The following is a 19,723-nucleotide window of genomic DNA, read 5'->3' on the forward strand; positions in this document are numbered from 1 at the left end:
TGGCAGCCTAGAAAAGAAAAAGATTTTGGCAACAGAGGCAAAACCAGAAGCTCTGATACCAAGCTGATGTAGCACAACTGCAGAGAAAGAAGAGAAGGAGGAAGAAGAAGGGAGGGAGAAGGAAGAAGAGGTTATAGAGACACAGGAAGAAGAGAAGAGGGGGAGGAAGAAGAAGAAGAAGAACAAGAAGGCTAGGGTTTTTTAATTCAATCATCAATCGCCTCATACATGAGAGGGGTGGTTTTTATATAAACCTTACACATTGACCCAATTGCATAAACTCAATTGACTAGTCTAATAACAAAATAATTGACCAAATTGACTTGACTAAGACAAAAACAAATCATGCAATAAAAGTAAATGACTCGGACTCAAATGGACCCTATCCGGGTCTGACTCAATCCAGAGACTTAGGATCATCTGAATGAAGGGCTCTGATGACCCCATCACATAGCCCTCTGAAAACTTCTCCAGAATCTGGATACGAATCGGGGGTCGCGATCAGAAATAATGCTCACTGGCACTCCATGCAAGCAATATATATTTGAGCCAGTTTGTCCAATGGGGTACCAATCCTGAAAGGTAGGAAGTGAGCCGATTTTGTGAGGCGATCAACAATCACCCATATTGCATCATTCTTTCTCATTGTTCTAGGGAGCCCAGTAACAAAGTCCATAGTAATATGCTCCCATTTTCACTCTGGGATTTCTATTGGTTCCAGTAATCCAGCCAGCCTCTGGTGTTCTACTTTTACCAGCTGACAGGTTAAACATCGGGCCACAAACTCAGCTATCTCTCTCTTCATACCCTTCCATCAGTAATGTTCTCGAAGATCCCCGTACATCTTGGTACTGCCAGGGCAGATAGAGAAACGAGACTGGTGGGCCTCTTCCAAGATTTCCTTCTTCAGGTCAGCATCAGCTGGAACATACAACCGGTGACCAAATCTCAGGGTGCCATCTGGGTGGATCTGGAGTTCGAGTCGCAACCCTTTCTCCACTTCATCCTTGAGCTGACAGGTGTGCACATCAGACTGCTGAGCGACTTTTATTCTGTCGATCAGTGTTGGTTGTATTCTCAAAGTGGTCAGCAAACTTCTTGCAGTTTGTGTAACCACCTTAACTTGCAACTTGTCAAGATCCCTCTGAATCTACGGTTGAGTAGTGAGTAATGTAGCGGAGCCCACTGCCAACTTTATGCTCAGAGCATCAGCCACCATATTGGCCTTTCCTGAATGGTACTTAATGCTCAAATCATAATCCTTTAAGAGCTCCAACCACCTTTTTTGCCTCATATTCAATTCTTTCTGGGAGAATATATATTTTAGACTCTTGTGGTCAGTGTATACTTCACAGTGTTCGCCATATAGATAGTGTCTCCAAAGTTTCAAGGCGAAAACCACTGCAGCTAGCTCTAGGTCATGGGTCGGGTAATTCTGTTCATAAGGTTTTAGCTGTCTTGAGGCATAGGCTAATACCTTACCATTTTGCATCAGTATGCAGCCTAACCCATTCTTGGAGGCATCACTATAAATAGTAAATTCTCCAGTTGAGGACGGCAAAATTAAAATTGGAGCAGATACTAACCTCTGTTTAAGCTCCTGAAAGCTTTTCTCACAATTGTCGTCCCAGATAAACTTGGCCCGTTTCTTAGTCAAACGGGTCAAGGGAGTGGCTATTTTGGAGAATCCTTCCACAAATTGTCGGTAATACCCGGCCAGTCCCAAGAAATTTTCTTTGACGTTGGTGGGATGAGGCCAATCCACCACCACTTCTATCTTCTTAGGATCTACCGATACTCCATCCTTGGAGATCACATGACCGAGAAATGCCACACTATTCAACCAAAATTTACATTTGCTCAGCTTGGCATATAACCTTTTCTCTCGAAGAGTCTGTAGCATTGCTCTCAAATGATCTTCGTATTCTTCCCTGCTCCTTGAGTAGATTAGTATATTGTCAATGAAGACTATCACGACATGATCCAAATGCTGCCTAAAGACTCTGTTCATTAAGTCCATAAACATAGCCGGAGCATTGGTCAGTCCAAAAGGCATAACCAGAAATTCATAATGCCTGTACCTGGTTCGAAATGTAGTCTTTGGCACATCATTAGCTTTGATCTTTAACTGATGGTAACCGGACCGCAAATCTATCTTGGAGAAGACTTGGGCACCTTACAGTTGATCAAACAGATCATCGATCCTAGGCAGAGGATATTTGTTCTTTATTGTTATCTTGTTCAATTTTCGGTAATCGATACATAGCCGTATACTCCTATCTTTCTTTTTCATAAACAAGACAGAAGCTCTCCATGGAGACGCACTGGGCTGAATAAACATTTTATCTAAGAGTTCTTGTAATTGTATCTTCAATTTCCTTAGCTTAGCAGGAGCCATCCGATAAGGAGCCTTGAAGACGGTTCCCACTCCTGGTGCGAGATCGATAGTAAATTCGATCTCTCGATCAAGGGGTAATCTCGATAATTCATCCGGAAAAACATCTGGGTATTCCCCGACTATTGAAATATCTTCCAATTTGATCTCTTCTCGGGTATCCGTTACACAGGCCAAATAAGCCGTACACCCCTTTCTTAGCGCCTTTCCGGCTTTCAAAGCGAAAATAAAATGCAGTGTTGAATTACCTTGAATGGGTGTGTCGCCCTAAAAGAAGAACTCTTGTTCTCCAGGCATCCGGAATACTACTCTTTTATTGTAACAATTAATATGGGCGTGGTACTGAGAAATCCAGTCCATTCCCAAAATGATGTCGAAATCTTGCATGTCAAGCCGTAGAAGATTTGTTTCTAATTCTTTTTTCCTTATCTGAATTATGCAGTTTTTGTATTTAATGTCAAGAACTACTGTTTTCTGAAGGGGTGTAGCAATATGCCATGGTTCTTCTAATTTCTCAAATGTGCAGTGTAATTGTCTGAAAAAACTAACTAATATGAAAGAATGCGTAGAATCAGAATTGAATAGAATAGAGGCATGAACCGAGTTGACTGGTAAAGTACCTGTTACCACTCAATCGCAAGTTATAGCATCCTGACGAGTCAGTACAAAAACTTGAGAGTTACTCCTCGGCCTCTGGTCCTCTGGTGCAGAACGTCTGGGCTCATCCCTCTTCCAGCTCGAGCAGTCGCGCGAAATATGTCATGTCTGCCCGCAAGCAAAACAAGCCCCAATTTTCTTCAAGCAGGTCCCACTATGGTATTTTCTGCAGCTAGGGCAACCTCGATTTTGTCTCTTTTTAGTCGTAGGCCCCTTGCTGCCTCCAGGCCCACTGCTCTGCCCTCCAGTCAACCTGGTCCTCTACAGGTCATTTCTCTCTCTATCAGACCTTATCAAATCAGCCTCAACCTTTAAGGCTTGATCCAACACATCTCTGTAGCTTGTGAATAGGTGGGAGGATATTCGGGACCGAATCCCGTATCTCAATCCTTGCTCAAACCGGTTTACCTTGCTTCTTTCCTCCTCCATGAACTAGGGACAAAATCGTCCGAGCTCATTAAATCTATTGGCATACTGCAGAACATACATCTGATCCCACTGGGTCAGCGCCAAAAATTCATTTTGCTTCATCTTGCTGACTAAGTCCGAAAAATACTGAGTATGGAATAACCTCTTAAAGTCCTCTAAGTTATTCTATTGGCAGTATAAGCCGTCTCCATGGCCGTTCACCAATATTCGGCATTCCCTTTTAGCATAGGGATTGCCAGTCTGACCATCACTTCGTCGAGAAAATGGAGTGCTCCGAACATTTTCTCCATTTTCCTGATCCATGCTTCTGCTGCCATGGAATCGGGTCCACCATCAAATGTTGGTGGGTTTAGTCTGCGAAATCTCTCGTAGTAAGAATCTGCCAGTTGTATAGCAACCAACTGCATCTGCTGCTATTGTTGGAGCAGTTGTGCCATCAACTGATATACCTCGGCTAGGTCTGCTTGACCTGCTACAGAACGTGGAGAATCCTGAAAAACCACTGATAGCTAGGCTCGGGGGAGGGTGCTCTCCTATCATCATCCATGTCTCTTAATGGTCACCTAGAAGTCAAAAATTTTAGAGTAAGATTACAATAAACTAACATATTATGACAATCTCTATAAGCTATAATATTCTTAACTACCCATTACTCCAGATTTTTACGGTTATTTTCTTGTTTAACCTAGAGCTCTGATACCACAAGATGTCACGCCTCGGACCTGGATCCGTGACACGGCCGTGCTATTGCCGACTACCGCCAACAATAGCACGAAGTCTCATACAAGGGTAACAGGTAGCCAAAAAAAACAATCAAACTTTCATATATTAGAGTATTTGCGGTACAACTTGCTAGTTGTTACAAAATACAGAGCTCCTACACAGTTCATGTACATAAAAGTATATATGTTTCACCCCAAAAATAAAGAAGCCCTGTTGCAAAAGAAAAGTGCCTCTGACGGCTATCACTGGTGGTGATCTGAAAGAATATATAAATGAACGGGTATGAGCTACACGGCTCAGTAAGTAATCCTGCATAATCTTATTGGATCATTTATAATGCTAAACATATTTAAACAGGGTTTGAGAAACTGACATGTACATTATCTAATAATTTATTATGATAAAACATTTATACTGAATAAATAAATCAGTGTTTTATGTCAATAAGATTTTTTCATAAAATATATACACATATAACGTAAAAACTGTACCTCCGATATGCCGTGGTTCATACTCTCGGATGCTACTGCAAAGTCGTTATCAGCCACTGGCAGGGCCAGCTCAGGTTTTTATCAGCCACTAGCGAGGACGGCTCAGTCATTCTCGGCCACTAGCAAGGCCGATTAAGTTGCATTCAACCCGTAGCATCAAGAGCCTATAGTACCTCTTGCAAGCAATACACTTAGCTAGATGCAATTGCTATATCAACTTGCATGCATGATACTTTAAAATCAGCATAAACGTGATGCATGCATAGCCATAAATTATGAGATAAGGCATGTTACTTACTTTTCATAGTATGTTATATATAAAGTATGTATATGAACAATACTTAGAAAATCTTAATAACATGATGCTCACATGATCTTTATTAAGATTAAAGAACAGGCTACTTGCATACAAATAACCTATACATTGAAAATTCATGCAACATAACATGATCCATAAAAGATTAGGACATGTTACTTACAGTAGTTCGTTATCCGAATTTCTTAAGTCCAGATGACAGATCTTTAATCACCTAAAACCACATCATAAGAATCACGTTATTCTCTGTTTATTTATTATAGAATTTAGTTCATCTTACTATGGACTTGCTTGGATCCCATCCAAGGATCTTAGCCCAATCCAATTTACCCACTTTGAAGCCTTTAGGGTTCAATTAAAGCCTCTCTCTCTTTCTCTCCTTCGTCTCCACCGAAACCCTAACCGCTCCGGCCGAAACCCCCAGCCTTCTCCTCCTCCAGCCTCTTCTTCTTCCCCTGCAACCCTCCGGCTCCTCCCCTTCCTCTTGCTGGCAATCGGGGAAGGGATGAGACTCCCTCGACCCACCGGCCGAGGCGGTGCTTCCACCCCGGAGCAGCAGCAGATGGGAGGCCGGCCCTTCCTCTTCTCTGAAGTGATGTCGAAGAAGAGATGGAGGGTCGGGAGGTGGGGCCAAAGCCCAGTCTCCTCCGCGAGGTCCTCACCTACTCCGACCACAGCGAGGTAAAGCCGTCGTCCGAGGATGAAGCCTCAAGGGTCCGGTAAGCCCCTTCTCTCTTTTTCTCTTTTTTTTATTTACCTTCTTTTGTTTTCTTTTCCCCGTTTTCTTCTCTTTTTTTTATATATATAGTGGCGCCACCACCTCTTCACCAGAGAAAATGTGTGGGCTCAGCTGGAGCTGGCGGCCCTGTGGCCGCGTCTGTTGCCGGCTCGGCTAGACCTGGCGGCTCGTGGCCGCCCCTGTGCCCTAAGGCAGCCACAGCTAAGGCTGCGGTGCCCTGTTCACCAGCAGGCCGAGTCCGGTTGGGCTCGGCCCGGATGAACATCGAGCTTGGGCCTGGGTCGGACCTAGGTCATTCTCAGGCCGGCCCGCGGCCTGTGAGTCCGGCCCATTGCCTGTAAGTCCGACCCGTGGTGAAGTCCGGCAGCCTTCCTCCCATCTCCTCAGTACCGATCTTCTCCTCTCTGATTCACTGTTGAAACAGAAAGGAGAACACTGCACAGAGGAGTTTCCACCCATTTTTCTTTGTTTAAACCCTATTTACTTAAATACAGCAGCTCTTACCTTGCTTCAGTTGGTTGCAGCCGAGCAGTATAACCCTCTCGAAATCTCTCCTTCCTCTCCTAGGGTTTCAAAGCTCCTTTATCCTCTAGCTCCAGAGGTCCGGCTTCTCTGGTGCAGTCCTCCAGAGGGCTAGGATTAAGAGGATAGAGTAAATCGTGGGTTAGCAAACTAAAGGTTTTTATAATATAGCCTAAGAAATGACCCCTTGGAGAGGTGGCATCCTCTCCTTCCCCCTTGCTCCGGGAGCCTCCAGCTTCCCCCCTTCCTCAGGCCAGCTAAGTTCTCCATTAACCGAGGATAAGAGGTGGCGGGCTCCTAATTTGCATGGTTAAGGGCCAATAGCTGGCCTTCCCTTTACTGGCCAGCTGGGGCCCTTTCATTTCTACCCTCAGATGTGAGGTGGCAACCCTCCTTAGGCTACCATCCATGGGTCCAATACGGCCAACAATATCTGGCCCAAATACCCTCAAACTGGGCCTCAAAAGTATTGGCCCAGTTAGTGTTGAGCCCAGACATTACACAGTGATCACTGGAAGATAAAATAACATACCTCAAAAAGGACATGCATCACATACAAGCTACACAAAAATGTTTACATACACTGCGTCATTGAAATAGTGGTGGCCTAATAGGGGTACATATAGGAGAAACAAATACGAAAGTAAGTTCAACGAAAAATGAACTCCTTTGTGAATTTTGATTAATTTTGCCACTCATATCGTGACAGAAAGAGGTATCGTTCTTGACAAGTGCAATGCCCACAGTGGAATACCACCAAAGCAACACAAACAATGTTTGCATTTTTTCTGTCTAGGTCTTCGAACAACCATACTATATACCAACGGAGGGATAAGATACAAAGGACATTTTGATAAAGAAAATGTTGATATTTCTTCTTCCTAAACAAAAAAAGATACAAGAAAGCATTACATACATACAAAAGCTTTCCTTTGATCAGCATAAGAGAAGTATTCTGTATACAGCTAATGTATATCCTGCAAGGGAAAAGGCCATTCCTGTGGTAATATGCATACAAAGATACATGAATCAACCACCCTAAGTGAGATCAACAGCAGATTTACAGCACTCGCTTCGCACCCAACAAACCACCATGCCTTATTATTATTGGCACAATCTCCAGTTAGAAAAAGAAGAGGGAGCAGTGATGTTAGTGATCACAAAGGCAGAAACAGAATCGGGCTCTACAATTTCATCTAGTTGGGTTTCCGTTTTAGTTGCAATATGTGTCCTTGCAGGCTGCATTGTCTCACCTGCTTTCCAAGCATTTCATATTAACAAATAATATGTGACAGTTGTCAGTTGTTAAGGAAGTAAGGAACTGTTTTAGCTTGCTCTGATGAGACTGCATCAGGAGGCAGATGGGGTTGCATAGGAACTTGAGTTGGCATCCAACAGAACCCCTACCCACCCACTCACCAAGGGAAAAAACAAGAAAAGGAAAAGAGAAACCAACCCGATGAATCGTGCCATTGCCCATAATCACATGCAGGGAGGGGCACAATTCATGGGAATGTTGGATTACACTTCCGTTCCTGTGGCTTCCATTTGCCTCCTAAAGTGATCACATCGAGGAACCAGTTAAACTGTTTCCAGAAAATAATAAATCCGGCAGTGTGACTTACGTGCGTAGCTGCAACCATGGACAAGAAATCTCTGGATTGATCCAGTAATGCTTGCTCTTGAGCTGCCATTTTAGCAAGTTCCGATACCAAGGAACTCATCCCTTCTACCTGTACACAATGCTTTAAATTTACATCATGAGAGAGAGAGAGAGGATCATTCACATACTGCAAGCCTGACCATACTCGAAGAAATATAATCAGATCAAATAAAGATTGAAAATAAAGGAGAGAAGCTTTTACCCTTATTTTTTAAAAAGATGCATTACCAATCAAAATTTTAACTTTTGCAGAATGCTACAATGACCATTAAACTTTCCATATCATATGGAAATCTCATTGGGTGTGGTGTCATTGAATTTTTGATGAAAAGTATGCTTTTGGAGAGTAGCTCCAAATTTTCAATTCAGAATGAATTGATCCACATATGTCAATAAATAGGTAACAATGCAATTCTCATATAGCTTCAAACTCTACAATTCCAAATATTGGTTATTAGTTGTTAGACATATTGAGTACCATAAAAAAATGGCTATATTGCAACTTTGGCTGTGATTGACCAAAAGAAACACAAAAAAGTGATATCAACGACATTTTAAGAGTTAGTGCAGGAATCTACAGAAAGAATCTCACCAACATTAGGTAGTCTAGGTTTGCATCTATATGCAGCCAAAATACCGAAGCATAATTTTCAACCATTTTGTACTTCCTGAAACCATTATCTTTTATTGTATTTTTTTTAATGATAGTCTCATGTTTTCTAGAATTAACTAGATTATCAATTCATCATAAATCTTATTAGATCTGTTAGTAGTTTCTTTGATGACAAGTGTGCCCTGTATCACTATGTCACTTGTTACACAAGGTCACTGAATATATGTGACATTATTTTTATGATACTGCATCATTATATTAATTTAGCGAAGCATAACTTTCCATTGATTACCTATCAGCTCACCTGAACTGCAGGTATAGCCATCTAGAACTTCATGTAAAAGTCATTGTAGGCATCCCTAACTGATCTTTTTTAAGGATTGCATCTTAAAGTTACCCATAAATTACATATCAGCTCAAAGTCCTAGTTAGGCATGTCTGCAATTGCTTACGACAAGAAAGCCTTAGAATATTACAACTGTACTTACTATTTCGCTTATCACCATTCATTTGCTACTTAACATATTTGACTACCTTAACAAAGGGACTGACCCTCTCTCATTAGACCATTGAGGAGTAATTCTGGACCCATTTCCTAGGTTAGTCCCTTGGATTAGAAATCTTGCTGGCTAACCCTAGTGATTCGGCAGCACTGAGTTGTCTACAGCTATTCATTTCCACATTCACTTACAAATAAATTTCTACTCAAAAAAAAAAAAAATCATCACTAATGCCATTCCACAGGAAAATATGCTTGATATATGCATGCACCAAGTTGTCTATAAATATCAGTTTCGACATATTCTTCCAAATTAATTTCTACTTCTTTGAAAAATTTCCATCCGTGAAGCCATTTGACAAGAAAAATTTTTATCTATGTCTACATATTTGGCAATAAGGATGGATGTTTGTTTAAAAACTAGTTGAGATATTATAAAAACATTTGGCTACCACCAAAGTTTAGATGGAATTCTTAGAGTAAATCTATATTATACATGCAATCAGGCATATTCTGGTTGTGGAAGCATATCTAGGCCTTGGTTCCTTCCAATATCTAATAAGTTCGCAGAATATTACCCAAATACCATACCAATACCCAATTATAAGCATTGGATGTCGGCGTTATGGTTGAACAAGCATTTAGGACAAGGGCATACCACACTTACTGCTAGATGCCAAGCCTATTGAGCTTTACCATTTCCTAAGCATTTTAACTTTTGACTGAGCCATCCATAATCTACTAATGTATGAAACCAAATAAAGGTATAGAAAAGTCTAAAGCCCTGTTTGGGGAGCTGTTAGTAGTAGAGCTTTTGGAAGTGGAGCTGTTGGAAGTAGAGCTGCCTGAAGCAGAACGTTTATAAAAAAGCTGTTTGCTGTTTGGTAACTACATTTCTAAAGTGCTGTGGCACTTTAACATGTGTTTGGTAAACAAACTGAGAAACTACTTTTGTGTGACAAAATGACCATAAAGGATATTACCAGTATTATACAACAAAGCATAATAAAATATAATATATATTAATACATAAATATATGATATAGTATAATATTATATAATATAATATAATATAGTACTATAACATTATGTATTATAGATTAATAATTTAATATAATATTAAATTATTTAACATAACATATCAATGTATTATGATATAATGTAATATAATACTATATTTGTAGTATAATATAATAATAAATATATAAAATATTATAATTATTAGTATAAATTAATTTTTCATCCTTTTAATGACCATTTATCTCTCTAACAAATTTTCTAGCTAGATGATAAAATTGGTTAACAATTACTAATATTTATTTTTATTTATTTATTTATTTAGATCAGATTATTTGCCACTCACTCATTATTTTTTTATTTATTTATTTATTTATTTTATTTATTTATTTATTTATTATTTTATTTCATTGAAATATAGAGGGGTCGTCGGCCATGGGTGGTGGCCGGCATGGTGGTTGCCACCGTGGGCAGCCACGAGCTCCCAAAACAAAAAAGAAAAAAGAAAAAAGAAGAAGAAGAAGAAACAGAGGCAGCGGCGTTAAAAGGAAGAAGAAGATAGAGAGGGGAAGGGAGAGGATGGGTGAGAGAGGAAGAGGCAGGATGAGGGTTTTGGAAAAAAATATAATTTAAATGGAGATATTTTGGTCCAAAAAACAGCTTCCCGACAAAGCTGAAAACAACATTTTCGGAAAACTCCAAATTAGAGCTTCTCCCCAAAAGCTGTTTTCAGCTTCCCGCAAAAGCTGAAACAACTTTCCAAAAATTTTACCAAACACCATTTTTTATCTAAAAGTACTTTTGGAGGGCCAGAAAGTGCTTTTTGGCCCTCCAAAAGCTCCCCCAAACAGGGCCTAAATCATAATCTTACATCACTAAACTGCATGTTCATGCACTTCAAAACCTCAAGAAGTTCATTTTAATTTTGAAATAAAACAACCAACGGCTTCTCTAAAATGATAGAAATCACACAAGGTCACCTCATCTTATTTCTTGGGCACCATAAAAACCACAAGATGATAGAGTTAAGGTTGATGGTGAATCAAAACCTTTGATCCTTTCACATTTCCAACATAGATCAACACTGTTGAATTTGTGGTAGCTGGAACTAAATATATCAGGAAATTCAACTGAAAAAAAAGCCGTTTTATTTGCATTTGCCTCACATTAGAAACATGTTCTGCTATTATTTTTCTGCCCTGACACATCTGTTTATCATACGTAATACATTAAAAGCGGTGAACACAGATTTATATTGAAACAACATTTACGGCAAACAAAGTTAATGATGAACAACAATCATATGATTTCACATTGGAGTGTCAAAAAATTTATGGGACAACTGAAAGTTCAGAAGGCAATCTGTACATGTCATTACGTGGACATGCTATTTATCTACTAATAAAGAACATCGTTGAACAAAAATTTTCGCCAGTTACAAGTCAAAGATTAAGACGCCAATTGCGGTTATCTTGTCCTGCCATCAAACTGTGCAACTCTCTACAACACAAGTTTGACTAGAGAAAGACATTTTAAGGGAGGCACTAGCTCCAATATTACCTTAAAATGATATCTAAACACTCATCAAGCAGAAGCCTAAAAGACATATCTAATAGATAATATATATGTAAAAATGAATATTATGAAGGTAAATCACCTTTGACAATAGAGAACATATTGAGGATCCCATTGCCTGCATCATATCAACTGCTGAATCAACAGCATCTTTCACTTCTTGGATGTCTGCCTGTTAAAAAAATAGAAAATAACTACTTAATTTGCAAAGTTGGGATGAAATAGTTACATTGATTTATTACTACTGGATATCTAAAGGTACAAACCTTTGCTCCTCCAACAATAGGAAGACGGAGCGTGCTAGCCTTCAACGCTTCAATAGCTCCTAATAAAGCATTAGAATGATCTCTATCCAAAAGAGACCACTCCTCCAAATAGGTCATCTGCATCAATTAAATATTACATGTTTAGATCTGCACAAATCAAAACACTTCAAATATTGAGCAAGTCCCGTCATCCTGAGAATTTTTCTAGAAAAATTTTCAAGCTTATTGTATTCAGTATTCACTTTATTGGAAATGTATTTTTATCTCTTTGGTTTCTTTCACAAGTTATGAAGCACACGCAACAGCTTTTGAGATTAAGATTTCACAGGAAATTTTCCCATTACAGAAAATTATTCCTTAAGGATACAAGCTGCCTAGACATTTGCAGCCGATCGACGAAATGTTCCCCATTATACTACCATATATCATGTTTCCATTAAACCAATCCATATTTCTGTACATGATACCAAAAAAATCATTCATAAGAAGCAATTAACAGTTGGTTGAAAAAACAGAGCAAACTAAGGATCACATAAATCACCGGGTAAATAACAATAGAACAGCTGAATATCTCAGACATGCTTGACACCAATGTGGAACTTCTAAAAATGGGTGAACATGCTCCCATCTATAGTCAGAAGCTTCCCATAAAAAAGTGGGGAAACGGACTAAATATTGTGGTTAGCATCTTTTTTTTTTCCTGAAAGAAAAGATGCCTTTACAATACAAGGCCAAAATAATACATAAATCCCTGTATTGTGTCAGAAAGTAGAAACACGGTTTGGGGATAAGATGACTCTTTGGGTATGGCCTCTGTGGGAGGATATCTAGGTTGGGTTGTGGGGGGGGGGGGGGGGGGGGGGGGTGGGGGGGGTGGAAGGAAACCTCATACAATGGCTAGCATGAACAACATGAACAGAAAGAAGGGTGTGGTGTTACGAGTTTGAGCTCGTGAATAAGGCGTTATTAGAAAGAGGCTTTATAATTGGGCAATTAGTATGGATGAGAAAGATTATGATTTCAATAGAAATGAAAGTAAAAATTTGCAGGGCAATAATGGCTAGCATGAAAAAAAAAAAAGAAAAGAAGAGGGTGGGAGGGGGGGTGGAAGGAAACCTCATACAATGGCTAGCATGAACAACATGAACAGAAAGAAGGGTGTGGTGTTACGAGTTTGAGCTCGTGAATAAGGCGTTATTAGAAAGAGGCTTTATAATTGGGCAATTAGTATGGATGAGAAAGATTATGATTTCAATAGAAATGAAAGTAAAAATTTGCAGGGCAATAATGGGGCTAGAAGAAGTAAGACATGAACTTTCTCATTAAATTTGCAGGGCAATAATGGGGCTAGAAGAAGTAAGACATGAACTTTCTCATTAAATTTACCTTGTGGAATAGGGGTTTTTGCATGCTTCCTTCTTTTCTGAAGTATATTTCCAAGTGGTTAAGAAACCTAACTTTGACTACCTTCAGATGGCAAACTCCAATAAAAGACTTCAACATAGCACTAAAGGAAACAATGAAGTCAAGGATAAAATAAATATTCTTAAACATTACCATTCATAATAAAGCTGAAACAACTCATGCCTTAATAAGATTTTTGCCGAACAAGCTGGTTCGAGGTGTATCAAATCTGACTGCTCAAGGGCCGGCACGGTTTCCGACTACTAAATCGGTTTGACCCCTCCCCTCACTATTAAACCCTCCCGGGCTTGCTTACCACTCGACTCTGCACCCTCCCTCTTGTGACTCAATTCTCCCACCCCCCCAACCCTCATTACCTGAATCCACCCACCACCCATGTTCGAGTAAGTTCCTCCCTCTCCCTCCCTCCCTCCCCCATCTCTCTTTTGAGGTCGGGTGAGGGCTAAGGTTCCCCTCACCCACCCTCTTTCTCCCTCCCTCCCCCTCTCTCTCCCTCTCTCCATTTCTCCCTCTCCCCCTCCCTCTCCAACTCTCCTCGTGTCAGTATAACCCGGAATAGCATAGTATGGATCTATACCATGCCAAACTGGTCGCTTGCCAGTACCCCTCCATTACCAATTCAACAAACCTTGGGGCATACCATCATTTACTAGGCTTAAGCATAAACCAAACCCTAGTTTTCATAATTGTTGAGAAGGGTGTTTGTGTTGGAGATAGAGCTGGTTTGTACCAAAAAAAAAGAGATAGAGCTGGTTGTTTTGGGTTTCGAAGGCAAGGGTGAGGATTCCAACCTAGCAATCTTAAGTTGAATTTATAAGCATGGAAGTCAAATTCCTTAGACCGGGATTCAACCCCAGTTTTCAATGTTAGACTTGAAGGAGCTTAGAGCCTAAGATGACTCCAATGTAAGATGTCAAAATCAATTGCACGACCTAAAAAGGTGCATATCCAGATTTCTTATAGAATAAGAAAGCCACACAAATTTGGTTCCTGGGTCCAAATTTCATATTTACTATCTATCTGGACTAGACATACTTTGAATCTGCACTAATTGATGAAGCCCCTTGAATTTATTGCTTCACTTTTCAAATCTGCATCCAGATCCAGGAGAGGGCCCTAGAGTTGGTATAGTCCAAATATCATGCGATTTATAAAGATATTTGATTCTATTATTTGAACATCCAAATTTTTGTGTGCATCAAATACATAAACTTCAAATATCTTAAAATTGATATGATGTAATTGTTGATGAATATTGATGAAATCAGGGCTGATATGTTCAGCACAGTTTTCTATCAAAAACAGGTCATTAGTTAAGCCCGAATCAAATCCAGGTTAACCTAGTCAGAGTTTTATGTAAACCGTCCATTTATTGGCACGTTTTGGTCCAACCATCCTAATTTTAAGTCGTTGGCTCATTTTTATGAATAAAGTATTGTTGCAGGGATCTAAGATTGATGCCGTGCGACACCCTTCTCTCCATCTGCTCCTCCACTTCCACCTTTGCTTTTCTTTTCTTCTTTCTCTTATTCCTTCTCTTCTTATCAATCTGTTACTACACTCTATCTCTCTTGCATATTGTTTCCCTTATGATAAATGGTTGATCCTGTTATATGGCATCAGAGCAAATCTAGGGCCTTTTTTGGGTCTTTTTATTGACTTTTTTCGGAAGTAATCGTCACAAATATACAAGGAGGAAGGGCTTGATCTCTGAGTTATTTTTCTTTTTCTGTTTTCACTCTCCTAATATGCAGGTTATTGAATCCTATGTGTTGTTGGTACTTGGAACCCTCATTTTAATAGAAGCACATGATACCTTGAAAAGAGGGTGGTTCAAGGCTTCGCAGTACTCTGTCCTATATCAAGTGTGATCGTACACTCAAGATAATAATCCAGGACAACTAGATGCTGATAAGGGCTCTGTTTTTAATCCCTTGAACTTATTCTACCATTTGCTGTCAAGAAAAGGTACAGTCACAGAGATCTGCATGTTTGATCTCCCATGCTGAATATTGAAATCTTTCATGCCATGCACTAGTCCCGAAAATCTTTATGGTTGTGTTAGATCTCATTAATCTGTTATTAATATTTCCTTTGCTGCAATCATTCCCTTTATCTGAGCTTTTCTTTTAGAATGGCTGGTTTACACAATGATACAGAGGCAGTGTCTCTATGTGTCATATGTTTGGTGTACAAATAACATCTGCTAAACTGTGTGTAGCCAAGAATTATCTTCAGTGGGCAAAGGCCGTGGACATTTCCTTGAATGCCAAAACAAGCATGAATACCTTGTTGAAAAATCCACCTTCCAGTGGTGAGAAGATGAAGGAATGGAGAAGGAAAATTTTCGAGTCATAACATTATTGTGAAATAGTATGGAACCTACTTCCAACAGCAACTTAATGTTTTATGATACTGCCAAACAGACTTGGGAAATTACTCCTGCTACTCTTCAGAGGAAAACATCTCTCAAATTTATGAAATATATGAGCAGATTTTTCAATTAGAGCAAGGGAACAAGCCACCAACTGAAGGGATTACAGGAGGAACTAAATGTTTATCAACATCTCATAAAGGATGTCTAGAAACAAAGGCAGCAAAGGGAGGAATTCAGAGTGGTTAAATTCCTATCAGGGCTTAGTTCTGGATATAAACATCTAAAAAGTCAACTTATGACCAGTAATGACCATCCTTCTTTAAATAATGTCTATACTCGCCTTTAACGTGTAGCTATTTCCTCTACTACCTTTCGGAGAAAGATCAGCTTCTGTATCTTCCGGTAGAGATGTTGGAGGTCATGATGATAGTAGACGAGGTCATGGAGGTCGTAGTGGACAAGGCAGAGGATGTGAAAGCAACAATATAAAATGTACTAAACATGGTCGCAAAATTCATATAATAGATTGTTGCTGGGGTTGTTGGGAAACCAGTTTGGGCCAACATTACTAGTAGAAATCAAGCCTCTGATGCTTCCCTTAATAAGGTTGGTGTATCTCCCAATCTTGACCCTTCAGTTTTATCTACCTCGAGTAACATGGTTTCCATTCCCAGAGAAGAATACAATCAGCTTCGCAAGCAAAAGAATGCTTCCAAGGCTACTATAGTCCAGTCAAGTACTTTATTAGCAAATCATGCATCCCATTCTTCTCCTTGTATCATTGATTCAGGAGCTTCGGATCACATGACTGGTACTCTTAGCTTCTTTTCCTCTCTTAGTGCCTCTTCTTCTTCCAAGGAGAAGAAAAGGTACATTATCTCCTGTTTCAGGCCAGGGAGAAGTCCAGGCTTCCCCTTAGCATTATCCTCTGTTTTATATGTGCCTAAATTTCCTTGTAACTTACTTTCCATGAGCCAGTTGACTAAAGCGTTGAACTGCAATGCAACATTTTATCCAACTCACTATGAGTTTCAGGATCTCTATACAAGAAAGATGATTGGTGGACGACACGAAGAAGGAGGCCTATATCTTCTTGATCATGGTGGCAGTTCTTAAGCTATGTTAGGTCATAAAGAATCATTAATTAGATGGCATTGTCACTTACGACATTCATCTGTCTCTATTTTACATCCTTTTTTTCCTAGTTGTCCTAATATGTCCGGAACTTTACGTGAGTTGTGTGAATTTGCTAAACATCATAAAACAGTGCTCCATCCCCGTGTTAGCAAACATAGTGGTTATCCTTTTGCACCTGTGCATGGTGATGTCTAGACCTCTCATTCACCGCTCTTAATGGTTTTCTATATTTTGTCACATTTATTGAAGATTTTCTCATATGACATGGCTTTATCTCATGAAAAGAAAAAATGAAGTTTTCTCCATATTTAAAATATTTTATAAAGAAGTGGTTAATCAGTTAAGCACTAATATTAAAGTCAAGGTCGGTGAAACCTTCCCGAAGCAGGCAATTCCGGCCGTTTCGAGCCATACTGGTGGCTTACCGGTTCGCTTCCGACAATGGAAACAAAACTCGTTGCCGAAGCCGAAGAAGGAGAAGAAAAGAGAGCGAGTGGGGGAGGAAGGGAGGGAGAGGGAGAGGGCGGAGGCTGGCAGAGGCCTCGGGAGCGAGGCCGCGGCCGGTTTTCCTACTTCGAGCGAAATAGGAGTCTAACTGCGGGTTAAAAATTTTGCGATTTTTAAGTGAAGTCGGCAAATTTTAAAAATCGTAAAATTTTTAAGCCGCGGCTGGACCCCTGTTTTGTTGGAAATAGGAGAACCAGCCGCGGCCTCCACTAGCCCTCTGTCGGCGTCCGCCACCCTCCACCGGCCTCTCTCCTTCTCTCCCCCTTCTCTCTTTCTTTTTCTCTCTCCCATGGAATGCATGCCGTCTTCTCCATCGGTACAGGCCTAGCACAACCCGTACCGACTCGTGCTGCCGGAGAACCGGTATGGTGCGCAGTACCGATTCCGCCGACCTTAATCAAAGTTCTTAGAATTGATAATCGAGAGATTATATGTCAAAAGAATTTGTTCCTATCTTCAGGATCAAGGAATCTTATCACAAACATCATATGTTGCCACCCCTCAGTAAAATTAAATTGTAGAATGGAAATACCAGCATTTACTTGAGATATCTGGTGCCCTTATTTTTGAAAGAAATGTTCCCAAACGAAATGTTCTAAAAATTTATCGGAGTGATGTGTTAATTGCTTGCTATTTAAAAAATAGAGTACCATCTATTTAGGAAATAAAAGTCGTAGACAAGGTCGGTCGTGTCCTCACGAATCTCTTTTTCCTGTCATTCCTTATATCTTTAGATGTGTTTGTTTTGTTCACAATCTCAATCCATCTTAAGAAAAGTTGCATCCTGTTTTTCCGATGTATTCTTCTAGGATATTCTCATTCTTAGAAGGGTTATAAATCTCAGGATCTTGTTAGACATAAGAGGTATATACGAATGTTACCTTCCATGAAGAAATTTCATATTCGCTGACCGGTCAATTTCTTGAAGACACTTATCTATCTCAAAGAGACAATGCGACTCCATCTCCTATTCTTTCTCTTCCAATTGATGAACCATATCATGTGCCACAAGTTAAAAGAGACATGTCAACTAATCACGTACACTAAACGGAAGAAGCATATGGCCTTTGAAGATATAACCTTCAATCAATCACTTGACTCAAGGAGAGATCCAAGTACAGTTATACACTCTTCCTCTATACCATTCCTAATAATGATTTACCCCTTGCTCTCAAAAAGCCTAAAAGAGCTTGTACTTCAAATCTTATTAGTCATTTTCTTACATTTGACTCACTTTTTCCTAAGTCCTTAGCTCTTGTTGTTTCCTGTGTCTCTACTCCTAAAAATTTTGAGGACGCCCTCTCAAATCCTGGCTGGAGAAAGGCAATGATAGATGAAATGGAAGCACTTCACGAAGATGGTACATGGGAACCGGTACTACTACCTGTTGGAAAATGCACTATTAGATGTCATCGGGTGTATAATATATAATTAAATTTTCAACCGATGGTTTAATTAAAAGATACAAGGTCAGGCTCGTAGCTAAATGCTACAATCAATCATTTGATGTTGACTATTTCTAGACCTTTTATCCAGTAGCCAAGCTTAACTCTATTAGAGTGATTATTTTGTTGCAACGAATCTTAAATGATCCTTATTTCAACTTGAGGTGATGTGCTCTTGCACGGAGGTTTATCTAGAGAGGTCTATGGCCCTGTTTGGGGGAGCTTTTGGAGGGCCAGAAAGCACTTTCTGGTCCTCCAAAAGTACTTTTAGATGAAAAACTGTGTTTGGTAAATTTTTCGAAAAGCTGTTTCAGCTTTTGTGGGAAGCTGAAAACAGCTTTTGAGAGGAAGCTCCAATTTGGAGCTTTTGGAAGAAAGCTGTTTCAGCTTTTTCGGAAAGCTGTATTTTTGACAAAAATGCCCATATTAAAATAACATAATTACATAGTTTGTCCCTTTATAAACCTAAAAATCTGCGGGATCCAAGAACCCTAGCCGTCAGACTCCATTCCGTAAGAAAATGTATTTTTCTTTTCAATTTTTGTATGCATCTCTTGAACCACATTTTAGAAGAAAAAAAATTTAATCCTTTTACATACCTTCCAAAATCAATCTATTGTTTTTTTTTTAATCATCAACCTCGTGGCCCACGCTGAGGTCCTCCTCGAGCGTGGACCACGAAGAAGAGCCCCTGGACCGCGGAAAATTATTTTATGAAAAATTATGAAAAATTGTTATGAAAAATTATTTTATACTCATAATTATAATATTTTATATCTTTATTTTTGTATTATACTATAAATATAATATCATATTATATTATATCATAATACATCAATATGTTATGTTAAATAATTTAATATTATGTTATATTATGAAAAATTAATTTATACTAATAATTATAATATTTTATATCTTTATTTTTGT

General features: G+C 39.4%; 1 protein-coding gene across 2 annotated transcripts in view; it reads right to left on the minus strand.

Moving 5' to 3' along the window:
- Positions 1-6,954: 6,954 nt before the first annotated feature.
- The window catches only part of LOC120113227 (QWRF motif-containing protein 2-like), a 48,961-nt gene continuing 36,192 nt past the window's right edge, over positions 6,955-19,723 (minus strand). For both annotated transcript variants that reach the window (XM_039134023.1, XM_039134022.1), the window contains 4 exons: positions 11,906-12,022; positions 11,722-11,811; positions 7,898-8,005; positions 6,955-7,525 (listed from right to left, as the gene is read on the minus strand). In XM_039134023.1, the coding sequence (XP_038989951.1) occupies positions 7,469-7,525; positions 7,898-8,005; positions 11,722-11,811; positions 11,906-12,022 (372 nt within the window). In that variant the 3' untranslated portion in view covers positions 6,955-7,468. The remainder of the gene's footprint in view (positions 7,526-7,897; positions 8,006-11,721; positions 11,812-11,905; positions 12,023-19,723) is intronic.

Source organism: Phoenix dactylifera, chromosome 15 (assembly GCF_009389715.1).
Source record: "Phoenix dactylifera cultivar Barhee BC4 chromosome 15, palm_55x_up_171113_PBpolish2nd_filt_p, whole genome shotgun sequence".
NCBI lineage: Eukaryota > Viridiplantae > Streptophyta > Magnoliopsida > Arecales > Arecaceae > Phoenix > Phoenix dactylifera.